Genomic DNA, 22,599 nt, shown 5'->3' on the forward strand with positions numbered 1-22,599 from the left:
TGGGGTGATTATCTCTGGCCCTGCCTCTTCCTCCTGTTAGGAGGACTCTGCTTCCTCCTCATTCCTCACTGTGTGAACTGATTTGATATTGGATTTCTTCTTCTGTATAGGGGCGACTGCTACCAGCAGAGGTTGTTCCTCTGGTTCAGGTGCAGTTTGAGAGGCCCCAGTGCCTGTTGGACTGCTTTCCTCCTCCTCCCCTGAGGGTGCTGCTTAGGGATAAGCAGTGTCCAGGAAACAGTAGCAGGGTCCAGCACATTACAGAACTTCGTGCCTCTCTGGAACTGCTACTGCTGTTTTCCTTCACATACTCTACCACTTTATCAGGATCCTGTAGTTTTTCACAGGCGAACTTCCAAACCACTGAAGCACAATAATCCTTCAAAAGCTGGCCCATTTTCTCCCACATGCCATGACACTCACGACTATCCATCCTCAGGGGAGATGTCTGAATAACCTCCCTAGAAATATCTAAACATGATGTAGATCGCACTGAGGAAACCTGGCAGACTCAGCAACATGAACATGCTTTCCTTAACATCCAAAGGGAATTCAAAATTCTCAAAAGCTCTTGTAACAGGAGTGAAAAGATGGGGAAAAATCATCCTCTCCCCCTGCCAGATTGGACATGACTATTAATGGAGTCCCAAAAGGTAGTGCATGAGGTAAGGGTAGGCGAGCAGCACTGAATACACATCCCAAATGACCCTCACTGCCCTTGATGTTATCATGCCATAAACTGATGTCACACAGTACAGCAACAGAACAATCCTGATTCCTCTCCCTCCTCTGAAAAATAGTATCAGGAGGAGCACAAACAGGCACATATAAAGGGTTAGGTCCAACACCACACCAACAGACCAATCAACACTGTGACCAGTGGCTCCCTACCTAATACAGCAAATGCTTAGATCAAATCTGACCCTCTGGTCAGATCTGTAATCTCAATCCTTCCTAGTCCATATTGGGTGCCAAACAAGACTGCTGTTTAGGAATGGTACTGCCCAGTTTAGTGCTCCCACTTAGACTCTTCAAACCACACTGCTGCTTGCTTGTTTGCCCACTCCCTCCCCGCTTTCCCCTGGGGTGAGATGGGAAGGGGAATTCAAGGCAGAAAAGGTAAAGATCACAGGTTGAGATAAGAAAAATTTACTGAAAACAGCAATGAGGTAAGAAAACAAACATTAACAGCAACAATATTAGTAACAAAAATATACAAAAGAGAGTGATTCACATGCAAAAAAGTTCACTGCAGAGCTCAACCTGACTCCACTGCAGCCAGTCCAGACCTCCTCGTGCCCTTAGCAAGGAGGTGAGGTGATACAGAATAACTTCTGGGTCCTAGCCCCCTCCTCACTATTGCAAAAATGAACCCTGTCCTGGCTCCAGCCAGGATAAATATTAAGCGGGGAATCTCGAAAACTTGATGCACAGTGCACATTTTGGTATTATTAACGGTAAAGATATCTATCTTCTGTGGTGATATACCTCAATATCTAAACACGTTTTTCCCTGTAAAAATGTATCAATGATGTGATGAAGTAGGACACTTGGCATAGTGCCACCCACTGCACTCAGTGTAAACATTTACATGGTCAGAAATGGGTTTATTTACAAAGCTTTTCATGCACAGCAACTGACTTCTCTAAAATTGTATAAAATGTATTTAAGGAAAGGGTGACATTGTATATTTGTATTAACAACAGTGAAAGAAGAGAAAGAATACTAAAAAGCTTAACTAAAACCAGCAAATAGTTGAACTGTGAAGTTACAAAACAACCAACTCTTGTCACCGATTAGAGAGCTAATCAGTAGTTCAAATCTCCAAGCCAAGAAGTGGCACCTGCAGAAGAGCCAACCATTATTCCTTGATGTTTTGAAGTAGCTTTAATAAATGAGACTCAATAACCTGTTGAACTAAAGCAGAGAAAGAGATGAGGTTAATTAGTGTTGATTATTTTGGTAGTTTTAGGGTTATACTGTTTTTTCTGGCAGATACCTGCTTGTCCTGTACAATCATTTACTAAAAACCAGATATGTATAAATTCACTCTGTGAAGAAAGTCTGCATTCCTTCAGAGAATAAAAGCCTTATATAATGCAAAAACAATACACCCAGTTAGGCAGATGATGTTTTTTGGGGTCATCATCAGGTCTTTCGTTTGAATAGGCCAATAACGCATGGAAAGCAAATTTTTAGTCTACAAACAGAAAGAAGGCAAAAACATTTATTAGAAACTTCTTCTGTGACACACTTTGAGATTGAGCTCTTGAAGCAGTCTTGTATGTAGGCATCTGTGGTTTGCTGTGCCTGGATTCAGCTGGGGTAGAGTTAATATTATTCATCTCAGTGGCTGGCATGGGGCTGTGTTTTGGATTTGTGCTGAACTCAGGGTTGATAATACAGAGATGTTTTTGCTGTTGCTGAGCAGGGCTTGCACAGAGCCGAGGCTGTTTCTGCTTTTGGTACTGCCACACTGGGGAGGGGACTGGGGGTGCTTAGGAGACTGGGAGGAGACACGGCCAGGACAGGTGACCCCAACTGACCAAAGGGATGTTCCAGACCCTGTGGCACCATGCTCAGTGTATAAAGGGGGGATGAAGGAGGAAGGGGGGACATTTGGAGGGATGGAGTTTTGTCTTCCCAAGTAACCATTATGTGTGATGGGGCCCTGCTCTCCTGGAATGGCTGAACACCTGCCTGCCCATGGAAGCAGTGAATGAATTCCTTGTTTTGCTTTGCTTGTGTGCACAGCCTTTGCTTTCCCTATTAAACTGTCTTCTTCTCAACCCATGAGTTCTCCAGCTCTCACCCTTCCGATTCTCTCCCTGATCTCTCTGGTGGGGAAGTGAGCTAGTGGCTGCATGGGGCTTGGCTGGTGGCTGGGGTTAAACCAAGACACTGGCTCATTCCTAAGCACAGGGCTCTGCTCGGAGAAGCTACACATAAAGTGCTGGTTTTACTTTTCAATTCATTTCTGTAATGGCAGACATTTCACAGCTTTCAAAATGACAGCAGCAATGAGGGAAAAAACCAATAAGGAGTCCCTTCTTTGCTTCTTGTTTCCATAACCAAATGCGAAAGTATAATTCACTGATTACTGTCTGCCTCCAAGACAAATTAGAGCTAGAGCTGATCTGACTGAAGGTTTTGCAAACTACATCACATCATGCCAGTCAGGTAGGGTGACGGGTTCAGGAGGGCTGCTAGCCTCTTACCACTGTCCAGTAACACACTCCTTTGTACAGAGTGAGGGAGCAGCTCAGCTCCCCTTGTCTGAGTTGTGACTGCATCAGCCCTAAACACCATTATTTGTGTCCACTGATACAGATCCAGGTCAGTTACACTTTCTTACTAATTACCTGACTTTCTGAAACAAGAATGAAAGCTCCTACCCATTTTGGCCTGACACATTTAGGATTATTAAGACTTGCAGGAAAGGTAACATGTTAAGAGATGCAAAACCTCTACTAGGCCATTGCAGCAGCTACATAAATGAAGAGCTGTAAAAACTAAGATTTTTTTAAAAGGGTTTACATTTTCAATACTCACCACTCCGATAGCCCAAGGCTACAGCCAAATCCATGGAATTATAGCCAGCATCCGTTTCAATAGTTGGATCGGCACCACTTTCTATGTAAAACAGGAATAGAATCTTGTATTTCTGACAATGAGAACCAATGGTATATTATTACTGATAATTTGGTTTGGACAGTCTGCTTACCAAGAAGAATTTTTACGCATTTCACATGGTTCCCATGTACTGCATATAACAAGGGTGTGCCTCCATTCTGCAAAAGCAGAGAAATGTCTCAGACACTTCACGATTAAGCAGTCACTCCGCAACTGTAATTCCTTAACACACCAATATACTTCCATGTACCAGTAGAAGACTTCCTAGGTTTTATAAAAATGATGTTCTGTTTTAGATCTTCACAACTTCCACCTTTTTTTGTCTGTTGTTCAAGCTGTGAGATCACACTTCTACAAGAAGTCAGCATTAGTCTCACTCTCTTCCTACCAAGAGGTCAGAACTAGTAGCACCAACTTCTCTTACCCTATGGAAGTTTTGAAACTCTCAGGTATTTCAGAAGAGGTAGAACAACTTTTAAACCCAAGCCAGTGCTATGTCCTGCTTCAATTTTCTGACCACAGCACCATCTGACTAAACTCAAGCTAGAGTCTTACCCAGTCATACTCATTGACATCAACTCCACAGTCGAGCAGCATTTTGACAATATCTGTGTATCCTTTACTGCAGGCCAGTGAGAGGGCACTTTCTCGCCCCTTTCCCAGAATCTGAGGATCTGCACCCTGAAATAAAGTATCAATTTAAAAAAAGAAGCAACTTTGAGGTTTTGCACAGACCTTAACTCTAAAACTTTTGAGCTTGTAGCACCATCAACAAACTTAGGAGGGCAAAACAAACTAAAGAGTACATAAATTCAAAATCAATTGTGATTTTTTTCCTTACATTCTGGAGGAGAAATTCCACTACTGCTATCTGCCCATGAGCTGCAGCCCACATCAGAGGGGTAAATCCTTCTTCATCCTTATGATTGATTAAATTTTCTGTTCAGAGAAAAATACATAACTTGGTAATCCCTTTCACTAATGCACTGTGTATCAGCTGGTGAAATGTGTTGATGTATCCACAAACATTTATTCAATAGGAACCAATGTGACCTAAAAGTCATTCTCAACTTTAAAAACAAAATTCTGTCCCAGTGGTGGCGGTAATATTCTGCCCAAGAAAGAAAAACACATCTGACTGACCAAAGTAAAATTTCAGCCTTTAGTTTAGTAATTTAAAATTTAAGTTTTTAAGCTCTATGAATCACACTCCGTTTTTACTCAGAAATGTTACAAGTTGTCTGTAATCTGGGCTTCACCTTTGTAAAGAAGATAAAGGATGTTTGAAAAATATAGAGGTACATCCTGTATTATACTGTAGACCATGTTTTTTTCAATAGAGTGAGCCATACAATCTTGTAAAGAATGAACTTGTACAGCAATATAGATAAAACAACTCAATTCCTCACAAAGTTTATGTAATCAATAAGGTGGTCTGTGAAAACAATTAACGTCTACATCTAGTGCAGCTGGAAGAAGAAAAGAAGAATTTCTTTTAACAACTGCTGACAAATATTTCAGCTGGATTTTTTTTTTTTATCTAAGTACTTTAAAAATTCCATGCTTATCATAGCACCAAAATAAGCATTTTTAACTGCTACTGACACTCCAAATTTGATTTGCTTTTCATATACATGGCTCATCACAAAGTATTTCAACTCAGTGACTCATAACCTACTTTCCAGGAAACATTTCAACAAGGATGCACTGAAAGCATGGGTGATTACTATTAGTACAGTAAGAATATACTATTAATGTTACTAAATTCCTAAATCTGTTAGGTAGAGCTGAAATTTTGCATATATATTACAGACACACAAATGTCACACTACTCAGAATGTGTAGTACTATTATATTGCAGGTGTGAGCCATGGCTTAAATTAGTGACATGCAGGTCTTTATGCTGATTGATTAAACAGAGTTGGAAAACCACCCTTAATAGAAGTATGTTTTAAATTACAAAGATAAATTTAAAATAAAATAATATAAACTGCTGTGACAGAACTAACATATTCCTTTCTTAGTTCCATGGCTTACCTATATAGCTAGACAGCAGGATGATGAAGGGATTTACCTACTCCTACTAATGTTTTAATTTAAAATGTGAATCATACAGTGAGTGAATAATAGATGCAAAACAACAGTCCACATCTGCAAAAAACAGACACCTCAAATGTCCTCCAATTTGTACCAGAATTGAGGACTTTATAGCTTTGGGGAAAAGGTCAAACACAACAACATACAAATGGCCCAAAGAAAAAAAGAAGGCCTTTAACCTCCTTCTGACTCACCTTGTTCAATACGTGTGGCCAAATATAACATTTCTCCCTGAGCAGCCAGCTGATGCACTGATAAAGCTGCAAAAAAGGAAGCAAAAGCATGTGTTACATACACCAGTTTTCATTCTGCTCTATTTGGAGCTGAACATAACATGTCCATTGGCTTCAGCAGTACAGAACTTGGAACTGAGAGTGTAGATAATTTCACCTTATGCTCTGAACTTAAATCACTCTTAAAAACTGAAAATTTTCCAAAGACTTTCACAGGTTTAGGTAATTTTTAAACCAATGCAGCAGTGATTCTTGAAAGCAAAGATACTTCCCACACTGACTCTTTACAAAGCAACATGCTCTCTTCTCTGCTGTTTGGTCAGCAACCCAAGATCATGTTAAGACCATTTATCAAATGAAAACAAACATCTTTTGATAAATTAAGTATGTTTAATTTAAAAATCACGCTTAAATCACCAGAAGACCTGCCCTGCTACTCAACAAAGAAATCCTCTAGTGTGACTCTCACATACTACAATGTGGAATAGAGCAGACATTACAAAACTATACACAACTCGATATATAGAGGGGAAAACAAAGATTGTGGGTTATTTTTTGTTATTTCCGAGATTATGAAGAAAAAACCTCCGATCCCATGGAAAACTGCATGGGTGCATGGTTTTGATAACTGGAACTTGGAGCAGGCCTGAGAGGTGCTCCGGAGGCTAATATGTAATAAATTATCCACATGATATAGTAACAAAATTAGCCAATGATTACATGAACTGTAAATGTTCACTGTCCTCTTCCAAGTCACTATATGAAAGTTTAGTTTGTTCAGAAAGATGCTGTATTTTGTTCAGTGGCCCATACTGCACCTCCAGATTAATTCTTCCCATGCAAATAGCATTTTTCTTTATAAAAAACTGATTTGTAACTTATAGAGGAAATAATTTACTGATGAAGTAAATTACAGCAAATTAATTTATAAAGAAAATGGTTGACAATTCAGAAAAAAACCCCACCACAAATAATACTTCCTTGATTTTCAAGATCTGTGACAATCATGACACTTGCAGTACTCTGTATTTATATTACATTACGTTACATCTTAAGTATTCTGCAGCATTTACCAATCATCTAATTTTAAGATGCACAAGTTCTGAAAACAGAGGCATGAAGTACATTAACTTACAACTTAGCAAAAAATCAGAAAAGCCCTTACCTATACTCTTAAAATCAAGAATTAGATTATTTCTGGAAAATAAACTTCAGTCGTGAATTCCATAGATCAGGTGGATGACTATTTTATAGTTGGACCCATGTGAAACTAGACAAGACTATCTCAGGTTTTCTTCCTACCTTAAAGTTCATTTTAACACCAAAGAAAAAAAATGGATAAATCTGTTAAGCATCCAACACACAGTTCACAAGACAATTATTAATAGTACAGCAGAAGGATACTTACAGCTTACAAGCAGAGGCGTTGTAGAGACTTCATTTCCCCTGTGTTTGTTAGTTAGTGTAGTTGATTGTTTTATTGGTGAGAAATGCTTAGTAGTTGAAGGAGTATAAACATGTCTTACTTGGATACCAGGGGAAGGAGAAGTGTGGCTGTTGCATTCAGCTACATTAAACAAAAAACACAAACAGGATTTCAATACTAATAAGAGCATTAAAAGCAAGCCATAGATTCTAAGTCAAACTGTAAAGTACCAGTATCACAAGACCCTTAAAATCCATGTTAAGATGTTGTGACATGTGCTTTTTCCATTGTGTATTGTGAAAGCTGAATAAAGGGCTGCATTAATTTCTAGCATAGAACAATTATGCTACTTTACACGTTCAGTATGGCTAATGTCACCCAGAGACAAGCTGGTCTCTAAATGAGGTAAGCCTTTGTCTAGATTTTTCAACATGCCTGGCATGGAATTATTAGGTAAGAAGGCTCCACTTAACCTGTCATCTTCTTATAGACACTCTCCAAGGCAATAACATGATGCAGCTCTGGTCAGACTGCTCAGCCTTTGCCTGCTCCCTAACCAGTCCACTGCATGAGTGGAGACAACCTTCATTAACTTCCTTCACCAAGGCTCTTCCCACTCCTGGATAAAATTTTAACAGCATAATGAAAGCCTGATGAATACTTATCCAGCAGGAAGATATGTTCCACTAACTTACATAAAATGCAACAGCAGATCACCACTTAGAATTCAGGAAGTCATTCACTGCTGATGTGTTCCTTCATACTAACTTTTCTTGCCTTCTCTTAGGAGCTAATGGCATTTTATTACAGAATATATTTATATGTTGTCTTGGCTTCTAATTCTCAAAAGCAGCTTTTGGTTTTGAGAAAGAACTGAAAAGCTAAGCAATTTTTAAAAAGCTAACTGATTAAATACTGGAAAGACATATTGAAGGATTAAACTCCATATTGGCTTAATTGATCTGACACCAGTGTACATGAGTAATTAATGACTGGAAGCTAACTAACGCACACAGTGAATTAACACCATAGAGAACTTTCATCATAAATACAAGCACAAATTCAGGGAAAGAACTAATTAAAAGAAGTAGAGTGTAACAGAAAGGAAACAAAATTATGTTTTGTTTGCCAATCAAATAGCTACAACTGACCACATTGAATTAAGAGTCCTACTGCAGATTTTGGCCTGTCGTCCCTGGATTTGCAGGACTACTTCTAAGGGATTTACAAATGTTACCTCAGAAAAACAACCCTATTGCTGATGGGCTTAAATCTGCTGCTCAGACCTGTGGCTCTGCTAGTGAGCACTTGAGACAAATCTAAAAAGTTTGAAAACTACAATGGCTGAGCTGCAGCCAAACAACACAAGTCAGTGAAACCATCAAAATTCAAAGTAGGCCTGTGTTTGCATTTGTTACAAGAAATAGGTGACATGAACTTCATGAAAAAATACACAGCCAACAGTCTGAAATATGACAGCAAGTGCAAGAAACCACAATTGTTAAAGGGAAGTAGATGGACGTCCTAATTTTGCTCTGCATGAATATCCTCAGCCATGAAAAAGCATGGATCAGTTCTGATGAAGCTGCCCAGAAATGGCTGGATTAGCTGCAGGGATCCAAATGCTGGAGCAGCATTTGCTTTCAAGTAGTCTGAAGCTACACTGGCAAGCCCATTGGTACAACTAGAGGCTTTGTTCAGCCACAGTGATAAACACACATGGCCTGTGTTATTTTTCATCATACTCATGAAAAGATACAACATGTTGCTGAAAGCTACTGAAGTTGAAGTGCTTTCAGTAGTGTTTTGGGAAGAAGCATACTGCTGTAGGACATGCCATACAGAAGCAGCTTGTTTTCATAATCAGCATCAGCTCTTACTAACTTAAAGAGACTTTTTGAGCCACTGGTTTTTCAATCAATATAAATATGTAAAATGTGATAGAAAAAATAATCTTGGAGGAAGTCAATTTTACATTATTAATCCATTAGCCATATAACAAAAAATGTTAGAGGAACGAATCTAAGAAAAATGATCAATATACATATAAGGCAGAAGCTTTTTTTTTTAAGTAAACATAATAATTTAACAGGATGACACAGCCCACAGATAATGATTTGTACCATAAATTCAACCTTTAAATAAGACAGATGCAACTTCAAGGTCAGAGTTGACTTGATCTTGAATATTTTTACTGTCCTCCTCATTCAAAGACTTCACAAATCGTGAGCAGACATTCATATCAAATCTATTGGGCAAAATGAATTTCATCCCCATGGTGACACTCTGAGCTGGGCCTTCCTCTGTGCTGGTGTCAAGCTGATGCTCCACTTTAATGTCTGGCATGGGTGGAAGGCTGTAGCTCGTGGTGCATTCTTCCACAATTAACTGAGCCCCGACATCTAAGTTTGTTGAAGACGCCATGATCTCAGTCATGTAAAAGTTTCACGCAAAATGGTGCTTCATTGTTTCCAGCCAGGAGCAATTCTGGCCAGCCAAGCCCAATATTTTGAACAACCTGGAACTGAACAGATGCAACACAGATTAAGAACGTTCTGTAAACAACGCATAAAAACACATCAAACTTCATTTAATTTTGCCACTCAAAACACTGGTGAAATATGAACCTTGTTGCTATCACAAGTTAGTGACCGAATTCTACATTTATGTTTCAGCATCTGGATGTTTAAAGCAAATTCCGTAATTAAGCCAGTAGGAGTTCCATCGAAATGATGCTTCGAAATATTTGCCTACTTGCAACAAAAAACCACCACACGACAACCAACCAGATTTATACCAAGCCAGGAACAAACTACAAGAAGATTACTTTATTTCCTAAAAACATTAAACTTGGAGGAAAAGTTAAACTGCCTTTAAGCCTCTTTATGTCTTTCGCTACCTGAGTAACATAAATTGCTTCTACCTACGTCTCCTACGCACGTAGGAAAAACCCAAATCCCTTTTAAACCGACAAAGGTAACCCCACAATACTCGGGGCTTGCTCACAGTACGGCGGGAAGCCTCAGATGGGGCCGGGCTTCGCGCAGTTCCGGGAACGCCTGGAGACGTCCCCTCACCCTGGAGAAAGTCCGGGAGGCAAGGCCCGAGGGCGGGACGCCCGCACGGCGCGGGCACAGGCGCGGCCACACCAGAGCCCGGGCGCGGCCTCACCGCGGCTCTCGGCCACCGCCGCCGCGGGCGGAAGTGACGTCTCGCCGCCCCGCCGATTGGCCGGGGAGAGGCGCGCCTTGATGACGTAATGCCGGTGCGCCTGCGCTTCCTCTCCTCGCGGCCGGCGCGGTGCCCGCCATCGCTGGGGCGCAGCGTGTCCCGTTCACCGGGAGCCCATCGGCCCTTCCCGACCTCTTCCGCTGAGCCCCACCCGCCCCGGCCCCGCGCGCCATGGCCGCGTACAAGCCGGTGGTGGTGCAGGCATGCCCCAAGCTCGGGGAGAGGGTCACGCAGGACACGCTCTACTGGCGGGGATACAAGGTAGGAGGAAGCGGCCTCACACTCGCAGTTACTGCCCCAGAATGCTTTTTTTTTTTTCTGCTTTCCTGCAGTTAATTTTTTTTTTAAACACGCACGAGTTAGTTTTTTACCTCAAAACACGTAAGTAATGGATCAGTTGTAATGTGAGAATTGGAAAAAATTTACAAGAACAGGAGTAACGTGGCAGAAGTGAAACTCACTATCGTTGTATTTAAAAACCGCTTTGGTTCTAGTGGAGTTCTGAGCTCTTTGTAGGAAGAATAGCTTTTATTTTGCTGTTTTCGTACTTGATGGTGTGCTTATGTGTATTTAATGATCCTTATTGCAATTGTTTCAGACACCTGTTCAGATAAAGGAATTCGGTGCAGTAAATAAAATTGACTTCTCCCCAGTCCTGCCATATAACTATGCTGTCACAGCATCCTCGAGGGTAAGTGGTTTTTCTGAGGCTTTTATGCTCTTGTCCTTCAGTTGGTATCAGACAACAAGATGTAATGCTGTCTTGTTTTGGCAGATCCACATCTATGGCCGGTACTCCCAGGAGCCCATCAAGACGTTCTCTCGCTTCCGGGACGCCGCGTACTGTGCCACGTACAGGGACGATGGGCGTCTGCTCGCCGCCGGCAGCGAGGACAGCGTTATCCGCCTCTTCGACATCAGCGGCAAAGCACCACTGAGGCAGTTCGAGGGTCATACTAAGTAAGACAGGATTGGTTTGTTTCCTTTGTGTTCATAAACTTCTTTGCTATATTTGCGCATCACAGACTCACCACAGACCAGATGGTTTGACCTTAAAGATCGTCTTGTGCCAGCCCCCTTGCCACACGGCAGGAACACCTGCTAGTAGACCAGGTTGCTCAGAGCCCACCCAGCCTAGCCCTGAGCACTGCCAGGGAAGGGGTATACATAACTTCTCCGGGCAACCTGTTCCAATGCCTCACCAATATACAGTATTTATGTTAAATTATATGTCTGCTTCACATGCTGCTGAAAATCTGTGGAATACTGGTTTACATTGCTTTCAATTGTCTCATGTAGATCTTACTGGAAAGTAGATTTTAAAATTAAATTTGAAATTGGAGGAAGTTTTTAAGAGATTCTAAATGTGCATCAAGTATGTAGAAGAGTAAATATATTTTGTTTCAGCTAGGTGTCTCTTAATAAGTTGTGTAGATACAGTCTTATGAGTTCATTGCACTGATAAGCACATTTTATCTCCTTATCATCATTTATTATGATGCTGGTAGGAGAAGAGTTCTAGAAAGTGTCTAAACCAAAACAATGAAGAAACATGCCAGGAAAAGTAGGAATCCCTTAAGAAAAGGCTCCAAAAACAAAACAGAAAAAATACGTAGTGGTAGCTTGGGGTGGAGAAGAAGTTAGGAGTGCTGATGTATCAGTGAGGAGAAGACAATGACAATGCTTCAACAGATCTCTGTGCTATGAAAGATCAATGTGCATTTTATCTACATAGAACAACAAGAACCCGCCTTTGCGTGGGGCGTACCCAGACTGACCTTGAGAGTGTTTCTGTTTGAGGTCTGTTTGTAAATTAGGTGTTATGTTATAATGCTAGGTTAACTGCAGTAAGATTTGCATGCCTGTGCTCCTGCCAACATCTGTCGGGATGTTATGGTGATAGCAAAGATTTCAATAGTGATTTTAAAGGACAAGAACATCATTCAAACCAGTCATACTTAAAATTTGCTGTTATGGAGAGGCTTTGTAAATTCTGATATAAAACACGGCGCTTCTAAGTTAGAGTAGTTTAATGAGCTCTTGAAACATGAATGTATTTTTACTTTGGATCTTGTGGACTTTGTTTTCTAGACCAGTTCATGTAGTGGGCTTCCTGTCTGATAAATACCGAATATTTTCTGGTGGTGATGATTATTCGTCAAATTTGTGGGATATTCCAAGTGCCACAGAAATCGTCTCATACAGTGAACATACTGACTATGTGAGATGTGGCTGTGCAAGTAAAGTGAATGCAGATGTCTTCATAACAGGTTTGGTTTTATTTTTTTATTTATGCTTCTTTTGGATTGAATTTTTTTTATTGTATTTTAGTCATGAAGGATCAGTTTCCCTGTGCAATGCCTACTTTATTGTTTTCTTTTTTTTGCTTGCTTTTTAAGCTTGACACCGATGTTTTAGGGAAACTTTGCAGGAACTAAGTTTAACTGAGTTTTTGGTTTAGCCTGTTAGGGTTAACAGAACTGTTCTGACTAACTTCTGAAAGTTAAGAAAATACTGTGAATGTATCCTTTGGGTGGGAGTGACTGAAGGGTTTTACCAAGTTTCTGGAGCAGGACACTAGTCTGTACAGCCCGTAACTGGCAGACTCAAGAAGTTGAGGTCATGTGGAGTTATTCGGAACCAGTGGCTTTTGGTTATCCTAGCAGGAGCTTTCTATCAATCTGTGGAAAACTGCTGTGAAAAAAACCTAGTATTCGTTTTTTCAGGAGGCACAAGAAGCTAGGGTTTATCATGTTGCCTGATATTAATTGTTACAAATACACTTGATTAATAGAAATGAAATGAAAACAGATTACTTTCACAGACTGACATGTAGCTAGGGCTAGAATTAGAAAATTTATGATGCCTTAGATATTAACCAAGGTAAATCACAAGGTGTTTTTACATGTATGGTTTATGGAAAACTATTGCTATTAGCCAGGACTCCTTTAGATGGTAGGACATGGCTGTTTTAGTTCCTGAAATAGTTGAAATTATGAAACTGAAGCTATTTATGGTGGTATTTGCAGGTTCCTATGATCACACTGTGAAACTGTTTGATGCACGAACAAAGAGTAGTGTCATGACAATAGAACATGGCCATCCTGTGGAGAGCGTGCTTCTGTTCCCATCTGGTGGACTTCTGGTATCTGCAGGTAATTCTATAAAATCAGATAAATCAAATTTCTTTTCTGTGGTCCTAATTTTGAGAAATACTTCAGCTACTTACTTTTTGTGTGGTGTTTTAGTTTGATAATGAAGTGGTAAGTGATGTGACAGATGGATTTCTCAAATATTTTCTCCAGGAATCTGTGTTTATCTGGAGGGTGCAAGTAGGGGTCTTTTCTTTTTGTCTTTGTTTTGATATTCTTGTAGTTGCTATCCCCCCCCTTTCCAAAGACATTTTTAATGACAAATACAGGCTCTAATTCCTTCTAAAGTGAAGGAATCAACATACTTAGGTTTTGAAAAGATGGGACTGTGTGTTTCTCTTAATGTTGACAAGCCTTTTTAGTCTCTTCTTGCCATTGCATCAGAAGTACTGTAACCGCATAGTTTATAGATTTCTTTTTGGTAATTAATATGGTTGGAGAATGGTTGAACCATTCAGCTCCATTCAGAATGGCGTAAAAAAGAGCAGGATTGTAATGTATCTTGTGCCAGGAGATAGAATGGAAGAGGATGGTGAGTAGGTACAGAAGACTGTTAGGAGTTAAAGGTACCAGTGAAGGAGGTACTGCATCACTCTGTGGAAACTTCAGAGAAGCATAAATATGTACATATGTAAGACTGTTTTGTGTACTTTCTCTTCAGGAGGTCGATATGTCAAAGTTTGGGATGTACTAAAAGGTGGACAGTTACTAGTTTCACTTAAAAATCACCATAAAACTGTAACTTGTTTGTGCCTGAACAGCTCTGGACAAAGGCTATTGTCAGGATCCCTGGACAGGTTGGTGTACTTTGTGGCTTCATTATGTTTACATTCTTTAGAACTCTTTTTCTTTGAAAGGTCTTACACATCACTGTGAGTCTGTGTGTGTTTTTTGGGCTTTATATGAGAACACGTCTTGGGGCCAAGGTGCCTTCTGCGAAGCTGTGCCTGCTTATTGCAGGGACCTTGGTCTAGATGAGCTTTAAAAGGTTCCTTCCAACTCAAACCATAGTGTGATTCTGTGATACATCTTAACCTTTTCCTCTTACTGATCTGAATGTCAGTGTGCCTTTTGGGAATGCATATGGGGAACTTCTAAATGAGTGTTCAGTTTTTTAAATCTCTAAACTGACCTTTCCAGTCTTTGTAAATTAACTATTCCTAACTCTAATACAGTTTAAATAGCTAAGAGTGTATTAATATTCACCTTTTAAAAGCCTGGGTTTTGTGTCTCTCTGCTGTTGCTTCTTGTACCCAAGAGTGCAGGTGAACATGAGCTCTTTGCTTTTTTGTTTGGTTTCAGTTGATGAGTACTGGTACTTGGTCTCTTGTCTCTGAGACATTAGAAATATAGAATGGTCTGAAGTGACAATGGGTCTGTTTTCCTCCTCCCTCATGTATTTCCTAGGCTACCTCAGGCTTTATGATTGCATAACACTAGTTTATCCTTGTAAGATCATATTTTGGTTTCCAATTTGTTAAATATTTCATATTTCCAACCAAACCCCTAAGGGGCAGCTGGATACAAGAGTATCTATGGATTTACAGAAATTGCTAGTAGATCTTGTATTTGACATCTAAGAACAAATATGAAGAGATGCTCTCTTAGTGTTTTACTAATATGCATTTCTGAATTCAAATAGTCACTACATCTGCATTCAATTTCTTCTTCTGTTTCTGCCCCATTTTCACCTTTTTTGGGGTAAGAGCAATCCTGGCTTGACTTGTGGATATCTTTTAACAGAACCTTTCTGTTGCAGGAGGAGTTATACCTAAGAAGCCCAATGGTAGTGTGAGGAATGCACTGTATTAATACTTAGCTTTCTTAAATGATCTATAGATAAGATGAGAGCGATGAAGTTCCTGTAAAATGACTACAGTAAAGCTTTACTAACAATGTTTTTATCTTTACCTTTCTGTGTAGGCATGTGAAGATTTACAGTACTACATCCTACAAAGTAGTCCACAGCTTCAACTATGCAACATCCATCCTCAGTCTTGCATTGTCGGTAAGTATATTAGAAGTCTTGCTAGATAAGGTAATTCCTGATACCTTTTAAGTCACTAAAGTAAATGTTGCTTTCATATAGCTTTCATGGCTATTGGGTGTTCCAGAAGAATGCTGTACATGCAAAGTAGGGTGATGGAATATATTTCTCCTGAGTAACAAACACTAAGAGGTTTTAAACATAATAGATTCAAATAGCAGATGTTACCTGACTAGATCAGTACAAAATCATGTGTTTATGAATGACAGTGTACATCACAGGGAAAGTATTCACTTTAGAAGGGAGGTTCTTTGACTTCAAGAAGATTGTACTCACCTTTTGCCTTTCAGGAATGCTGTGAGTCCTTTTGCATGGCAGCAGTAAAAAAAAAGTAGTTACTTTTTTGAGAAATTTAGAATAGGGTGTGAACTTGCTTTAAAAGTTGGTGGTGTTAGGTTGGTCTGAGGAAGAAAGAAGAGGGTGTGAGCAATAAACAAGTTTGTTTTTCAAGGCATGTGTCTTATTGTCTTGGAAGCAGACAGCAGAGACTCTTACTTCTCTGAAACGCTTGATTTCCAGTGGATAAGTGACCTGCTGGCCAGAAATTTGGAGGCTAGCACCAGTTTTTAAACAGTACTGTTGTCATGTAGTCACCCCCTTAGGTAGCCTCTGAAGGACATGTGAATGGGACTGTGAGGGATCTTTACTAGCTTTGCTACTTTACTATTGTCCTGCTCTGCTGGAATGTAGAGGAAAGTGGGTGTGGGGAGTGTCTTCCTTTCTTCATTTCCTAGCATATTACCTAGGGAGCTGAGCTAAAATGAACTTTGAGGTTTTTTTTCTTTTGAGGTGGAGTGTACAGAATCCATAGCCTTTTAAGACCCTATGGCATCTGCAAAATATGCAATACCTGTAGTTTAGCATCTCTAGAGTGTGTATAATACATCTTTTGAAGCATAGTGTTTTGCTTTTTATTGACTAAACCATTTTAATTTTAAATGGTTATATGAGAACATTATAATGCCCATACTGAGTCAAACCAAAAGCAGGTCTAATTCCAGACACTGCTTCCAACTATAGCCAGCCATAAGTAGGTGTGTATAGAAAATTAAACCGAGGGCAAGTGTGTGTGATAAATTTGCTGATATTCTCCCAAATTCCAAACTCATTTTCTGATGAGAAATTAACTCATCAAAGTGTAATTAAACAAATGTAGTTTTTGTGTAATTTAACAAAATTCTATTGCATAAGCCTATTCAGTCTCTCCTTGAGCTTGGATAAACTTGAAACCTTGCCTAGATTCCTTGACAAGGAGTTCCACATTTCTGATACTTGTTGTGTGAAGAATTGCTTCCTATTGTTCCACTTGAACCTTCATTAGCTTCCATTGATGCCCTTAAATGAGACATTGACCAGCTGATCTCCATCTATACCTGTCATAATTCTGTAGACTTCTATCATATCAGAGAATCATAGAATGGCTTGGATTGGGAGGGATCTTAAAGGTCCTCTAGTTTCATCCCCCCTGCCCTGGGCAAGGGCACCGCTAGACCAGGTTGCTCAAAGCCCCATCCAGCCTGGCCTTGAACACTTCAAGGGATGGGGCATCCACAATTTTTCTGGGTGAAATTTATACCTACTTTGTTATGTAAGTGAAATTACATATACCAGTGACTGGTGTTTTGAACAACTTTCAGTTGTTTCTCAAAATTCTGCTGTTCTGTGATAGCTTTGCTTTCTCACAGGTTCTGCTCATGCTTCCTGTATGGCACCTAATAGCCAAAGGTAGTTGTATGCTGCTGCAAAAAACAAAACCTTATAGTTACAGAAGGGTGTTAATGAATCATTGAGCTTGGTTCACTAGTCAGTCTGTAATGCTGCTTATGAGCATAGCCTTGAAGCAGTCCCTGTTTTGAACAAAGTATTCAATCACAGAACCTCAAAGAACTGCCCTCCACCTTAAATCATCTATGATACTATGATTCGAACCTTATCACGAAGCATAAAAATGTGCATGATAGAGCACAAGTGAAAGCTCTGGGTCCTAACTCTGTGATTTCTTTATGCTAGCCTGAAGATGAAACCATAGTTGTAGGCATGACCAATGGGGTGCTAAATGTTAAGCACAGGAAGCCGGAAGAAAAGAATGAAAAGTCTCAAAAGAAGAGACAACCAGTGTATAGAACTTTTGTGAAAGGAAGAACTTACATGCCAAAACAGGTATGAGGTGGTAAGAAAATAACGTGCTGAAACATTTCCAAAAAATTGGTTTCTTGAAATGGGCTAAATTGGAGGAAGGGAAGAGAGGGAATATATAAGATTATTCATGGTAATATAGCTAATCTATTATGTGTGTGTGTATTTGTCTTATTCTGAACTCTTTTTTTGAATTCTAGGAAGATTTCTGTGTCAGTAAACCTGTAAAACGTGTTTTGAGAAAATATGACAAGCTGCTGAGGGGCTTTCAGTCTTCCAAGGCTCTGGATGCAGTACTGGAGGTGAGGCATTGGGTTTTCTTCTCATCAAAGTTTTGTGTTGTCACCTGATGTTAATTTTCCCTGTATGTCATACTAATTTTTTTCTAGTGTATAACTAGAAAGGAATCTAAGTTGGGTTCCGTTTTGGTTTTGCTGATACCAGTCAGTCCTCTGTTGTGTGTAAAGATACTGCTTTGGTACTAAACTCTTCTTGTATGTGTCCAGCCACCCATCATGCTTCATACTCCTGAAGTCACGGTTGCAGTCATGCAGGAACTGCATCGCAGAGGAACGCTGAGAAGTGCACTTGCAGGCCGAGATGAGAAGCAAGTTAATCTCCTGCTTACCTTTGTGGCAAGGTATTATTTTAACATGAGTTCCCTCTGACTATTTTGACACTTCTATTTCCTAATAACTTCCCACAGATCACAGGTAGAACACTGGTACTCTTGAAATCTCACATGCCTTTTCCATTCTGATTACCAAGGTTTTGGGATAGGTTTGAAACAGTTTACCTGTTAGCACAGAACAGTTTTGCTGATACTATGGTTATTCTACTTCTTTGCCAGACACTCTACCCTTAGTCTGTTATTTTCTGTCTCCCTGATGGAACTTGCGTTTTTATGTACTCGAGGCTTTTTGCCACTCCTCCAACCCCCACTGCCTTCCTGAAAGGAGGAGGGTAAATATCATATGTATGAGTTTTTTTGACTTGCATCTCTGACTGGTGTGCTGTGATGTCTCTTCATCAAGAAAAATTTGTCTGTATGCCTGTGTGAGAAAGCTTCTTGTGGAGTGCAGTTGACAAAACCAGTAAAATTGGAATGTCTTCTAATTTTGCAGGCGTGTGATTGAGCCTAGATTTACTCCTGTGCTGGTGACTGTTGCTGATATGATCACTGGTAAGACAACACAAAAAAGATGCTCAAAGCCATATAGCTAGCTTGGAAATAAGATTGAAAGTGCTACAATTTAAAGAAACCAAATCTTTATGGGTTTGTTTAAAGTGTGGACTTAGTGTCAAGAGAATGATCCAAAAAAGATATTTCCAGATAACATTGACCATAGTCAGAATCTGATTTGCACAGGCTGCAGGAAGCTCCTCATGGTCTCTTAAGTGTCTTTGATACTTCATGCATCTGTGTTTATATAGTACAAGTAGCTTTTTCTTATTCAGTGAGGTAAAAATAGTATTTGAGGTCATAAAAACTTCTGTTTCTGTTAGTTGGACATACTGCTGCTGTGAGTACATACAATGACTGTTTTCAGAACAGACAACATTAAAGTTGTCTTAGTTTTTCAGAATGTTGGACTTGTGCTAGAATCCTTAAGTGTGTCTCTAACTAGCTGATAAAACTTTCGCCTTTTTATACATCTATGGATTCTTAACTGATATTTTTCTTTACAGACATTTATCAGCCTGTGGTTGGGCAGTCAGCAATTGTTGATAAACAGTTCTTGAAACTTCAGGAAGCTATTGGAAAAGAAATTGACTATCAAGAGGAGCTACTAGAAGTTTTGGGAATGATGGATACGCTCTTTGCTACTTTTACTAAGAAAAGAGATACGTGTCTAGAAGAGAACAAAAGAGAACAAAATGGTCTTACAGAAATCATTGAAACAAACAGGAATTACTGACACTTATCACAGCAAATTGTCACAACTGTGGACCTGAAAGACATGACCTGTTCTCTTGGTAACTTCTTATAATAGTGACTTTCAAAATAAGCCTCTCTATGTTGAACTTGTCTTTTAAACTGTGTTGCTGAATAGACTTGATTACTGAAGACAGAGAAAGAGAAGGATGTTTTCAAGATTGTCCATGCAACATTTTCCAAAAAATTTAATTTTAAAGTTTTATTTCAGAGTTACATAACTTCTTAAGGGTTTACATGGCCTTAGTTTTGGTAGCTGGATGGCTTCTGTGAGAAACTGTCAGAAGTTTCCCTCATGTCTGGCAGAACCAATCCCTTGTTCCAAAGATGGACCCACTGCTGGGCCAAGGCTGGGCCAACTAGAAATGGTGATAACAAAGTTATTACGCAGTTGTAACTGCGGCCAGAGAAGAGCAGAGTGAGAACATGTGAGAAGAACAACCCTGTGGACACCGAGGTCAGTGAAGAGGAAGGGGCAGGAGATGTTCCAGGTGCAGCAATTCCCCTGGAGCCCATGGTGCAGCAGCTGTGCCCCTGCAGCCCAAGGAGATCCATGGGGAATGCAGAGATCCACCTGCAGCCCATGGAGGAGACTCAGAGAGGAGCAGGTGGATGTCTGAGAGGAGGCTGCGATCCAGTGGGAGATGCATGGAGAGAGGGGCCCTGCTCCAAGGCTGAGCAGCCTGTCCTTGAAGGACTGCACCCCGTGCAAGAGTGACCCACGCTGCAGCAGTTTGGGGAGGGCTGTTGACCATGGGATGGACTCAGGCTGGAGAAGTTCATGGAGAACTGTCTCCCATGGGAGGGAGCCCACAGTGCAGCAGGGGAAGGACTCCTCTCCCTGAGCAGTGGGAGAAGCCACAGGTCATGAACTGACCATAACCCCCATTCCCTGTGTACCTGTGCCACTGGGGTAGGAGGCAGAGCTGGGAAGGAGGGAGGGGCAGGGGGAACATGTTTTTAAGGGTTTATTTTACTTCTCATTGCCCTGCTCTAATTTTGTTTAGTAATAAATTTAATTGCTATCTCTTAAGTTGAGCCTGTTTAGCCCATGATGATACTTGATGAGTGTTGTCTCCCACTACTTAAGCCATGAACCCTTCATTATATTTTCTCCCCGTGTCCAGCTGCAGAGGAGAGTGAGAGAGCAGCTTTGGTTGGGTGCCTGGTGTCTGGCCAGCACCAACCCACTACAGTTGTGTGTCCAGTACTGCCAGCAGTCAGCAATTTTCAGTTTTTATTTACCAGAAAATAATTATTTAAGGGTAATCTCCAATCTCACATCCTTGGAAATTCAAACAAAACAGCCTACACATTTGATAACACTTGACTACATTGTTTTTTCTCTCCATCATCTCCATTTAAGGTTTCCATGAATTCACAGGGCACAGCAGAATGACTCAAGAAGTGCATGCTTATGTATATTGAAAAAGTTATTAGTTTAATTTTTTTAATGATGCATATGCATTTATGAATTATAATTTTCTAGAAAACAGGTCATACTTCTAAAGGGGAATTAATTCAAATTAAAGTAATAAGTGCACAGCAGTGAAAAAATACTCCCGTTAAATATCAAAACATCAATTTTTGTGTAATTCTGTCACTTTCAATGCACAGTAGGTGGAATTTGAGTCTATATTGTTATTAGTCTGTGTTTGAATGCTAGGGTAATGGTTTATTTTAACTTCAAGCAGGGCTGGATCAGTATGAATACATTGGGAAGAGAGATGTGCCAAAGGCTGTTGTGTACATGTAGTATGACAGTAGGGTAGAACTTAGTTCTTAACCTGTTTTATGACTTGCATTTTCCCCAGGCCTGGAATTTGTTTAAGATATAATAGGAATTTCTTGCAACATTAATTTGCTCATGTGTGGCATTGGAAGGTAGATATCAGTAGTAGAAATAGCTCGAACAGTTTTGCAACTTCATATCTAAAATCTTAACAATTGTGACTGAAAAGCGTGGAGTGGTATCTTGTCTGCCACTAAATTACTTTGTGAACAATGTATGTTCCTGACTGCTGGGATTTATTGGCTTTGAAGACTTAGAATGATAACAGGTAATAACAAGGAGCATGTTCACGCAAACTTCAAACTTCTAGTTTCCTTGCTGCTTAGTTAACTATTTTTAATTTTTATTTTGTTTATATTAATAGACCTGAACCTGCTTTTGTCTTTTAGGAAATCCATGTACTTCTCATAATTGTGTGACTTAATCAGGCAATATCACTTAGATTTCACACAGAATTAATTTTCGGGAGTGGAGGTGGTGGGGAGGCTTATCTTGGAGCCTCCTTATTCTGTGAACCAGTATTGCTTGAAGATGCACATTTCTCTTGGCAGCATAGTTTTCTATGTCTTGAAAACCACTAACCTGGACATAAAGCATACTTTCAGTTCTTACTGAAAGTATTAATGTCTAAGGTATGTATCTGTCCATTGTAGTGTTTTAAAGTTTGATGTGTGGCTAGCAGAAGCATCGGAAGAAGTTAGATTAAAATAGCGATTAGTTGGATCTAAAGTGGAGAGAGATGGATTTGATAGTTGGACTGTTAAGTGGATGAGAATTTGGTTGGTTGGTTGCATCCAGAGGGTAATGGTCAAGGGCTCAATATCCAGATGGAGATCAATGGTATACGAGCTGTGTCCCTCAGAAATCCATATTGGAACCAGTACCATCTGATGTCTTCATCAATCACAGACAGTGG

At 40.0% G+C, this 22,599-nt stretch overlaps 2 protein-coding genes across 6 annotated transcripts; one reads left to right on the forward strand and one right to left on the reverse strand.

Moving 5' to 3' along the window:
- Positions 1-1,574: 1,574 nt before the first annotated feature.
- ANKRA2 (ankyrin repeat family A member 2) lies at positions 1,575-10,588 on the reverse strand. Of its 4 annotated transcripts, none has more exons than XM_032095694.1 (9): positions 10,467-10,588; positions 9,525-9,913; positions 7,372-7,530; positions 5,925-5,990; positions 4,475-4,572; positions 4,189-4,314; positions 3,725-3,791; positions 3,553-3,633; positions 1,575-1,917 (listed from the first exon to the last, which is right to left on the reverse strand). In XM_032095694.1, the coding sequence occupies exons 2-9, from the start codon at positions 9,823-9,825 to the stop codon at positions 1,862-1,864; spliced, it is 954 nt and encodes a 317-aa protein (XP_031951585.1). In that variant the 5' UTR covers positions 9,826-9,913; positions 10,467-10,588; the 3' UTR covers positions 1,575-1,861. The 4 variants fall into 4 exon arrangements, with proteins under 4 accessions (XP_031951585.1, XP_031951584.1, XP_031951583.1 ...); XM_032095693.1 differs by having other exon boundaries at positions 9,525-9,907; positions 10,396-10,588; XM_032095692.1 differs by having other exon boundaries at positions 10,396-10,588.
- Positions 10,589-10,669: 81 nt separating this feature from the next.
- On the forward strand, positions 10,670-20,050 carry UTP15 (UTP15 small subunit processome component). 2 transcript variants are annotated; one of them, XM_032096988.1, is made up of 12 exons: positions 10,671-10,881; positions 11,219-11,311; positions 11,396-11,580; positions 12,712-12,890; positions 13,650-13,775; positions 14,434-14,569; positions 15,696-15,780; positions 17,830-17,979; positions 18,156-18,257; positions 18,462-18,595; positions 19,080-19,138; positions 19,645-20,050. In XM_032096988.1, the coding sequence occupies exons 1-12, from the start codon at positions 10,792-10,794 to the stop codon at positions 19,872-19,874; spliced, it is 1,569 nt and encodes a 522-aa protein (XP_031952879.1). In that variant the 5' UTR covers positions 10,671-10,791; the 3' UTR covers positions 19,875-20,050. The 2 variants fall into 2 exon arrangements, with proteins under 2 accessions (XP_031952878.1, XP_031952879.1); XM_032096987.1 differs by having other exon boundaries at positions 10,670-10,881; positions 11,219-11,580.
- Positions 20,051-22,599: the final 2,549 nt, after the last annotated feature.

Source organism: Corvus moneduloides, chromosome Z, assembly GCF_009650955.1.
Source record: "Corvus moneduloides isolate bCorMon1 chromosome Z, bCorMon1.pri, whole genome shotgun sequence".
NCBI classification, from domain to species: Eukaryota; Metazoa; Chordata; class Aves; order Passeriformes; family Corvidae; genus Corvus; species Corvus moneduloides.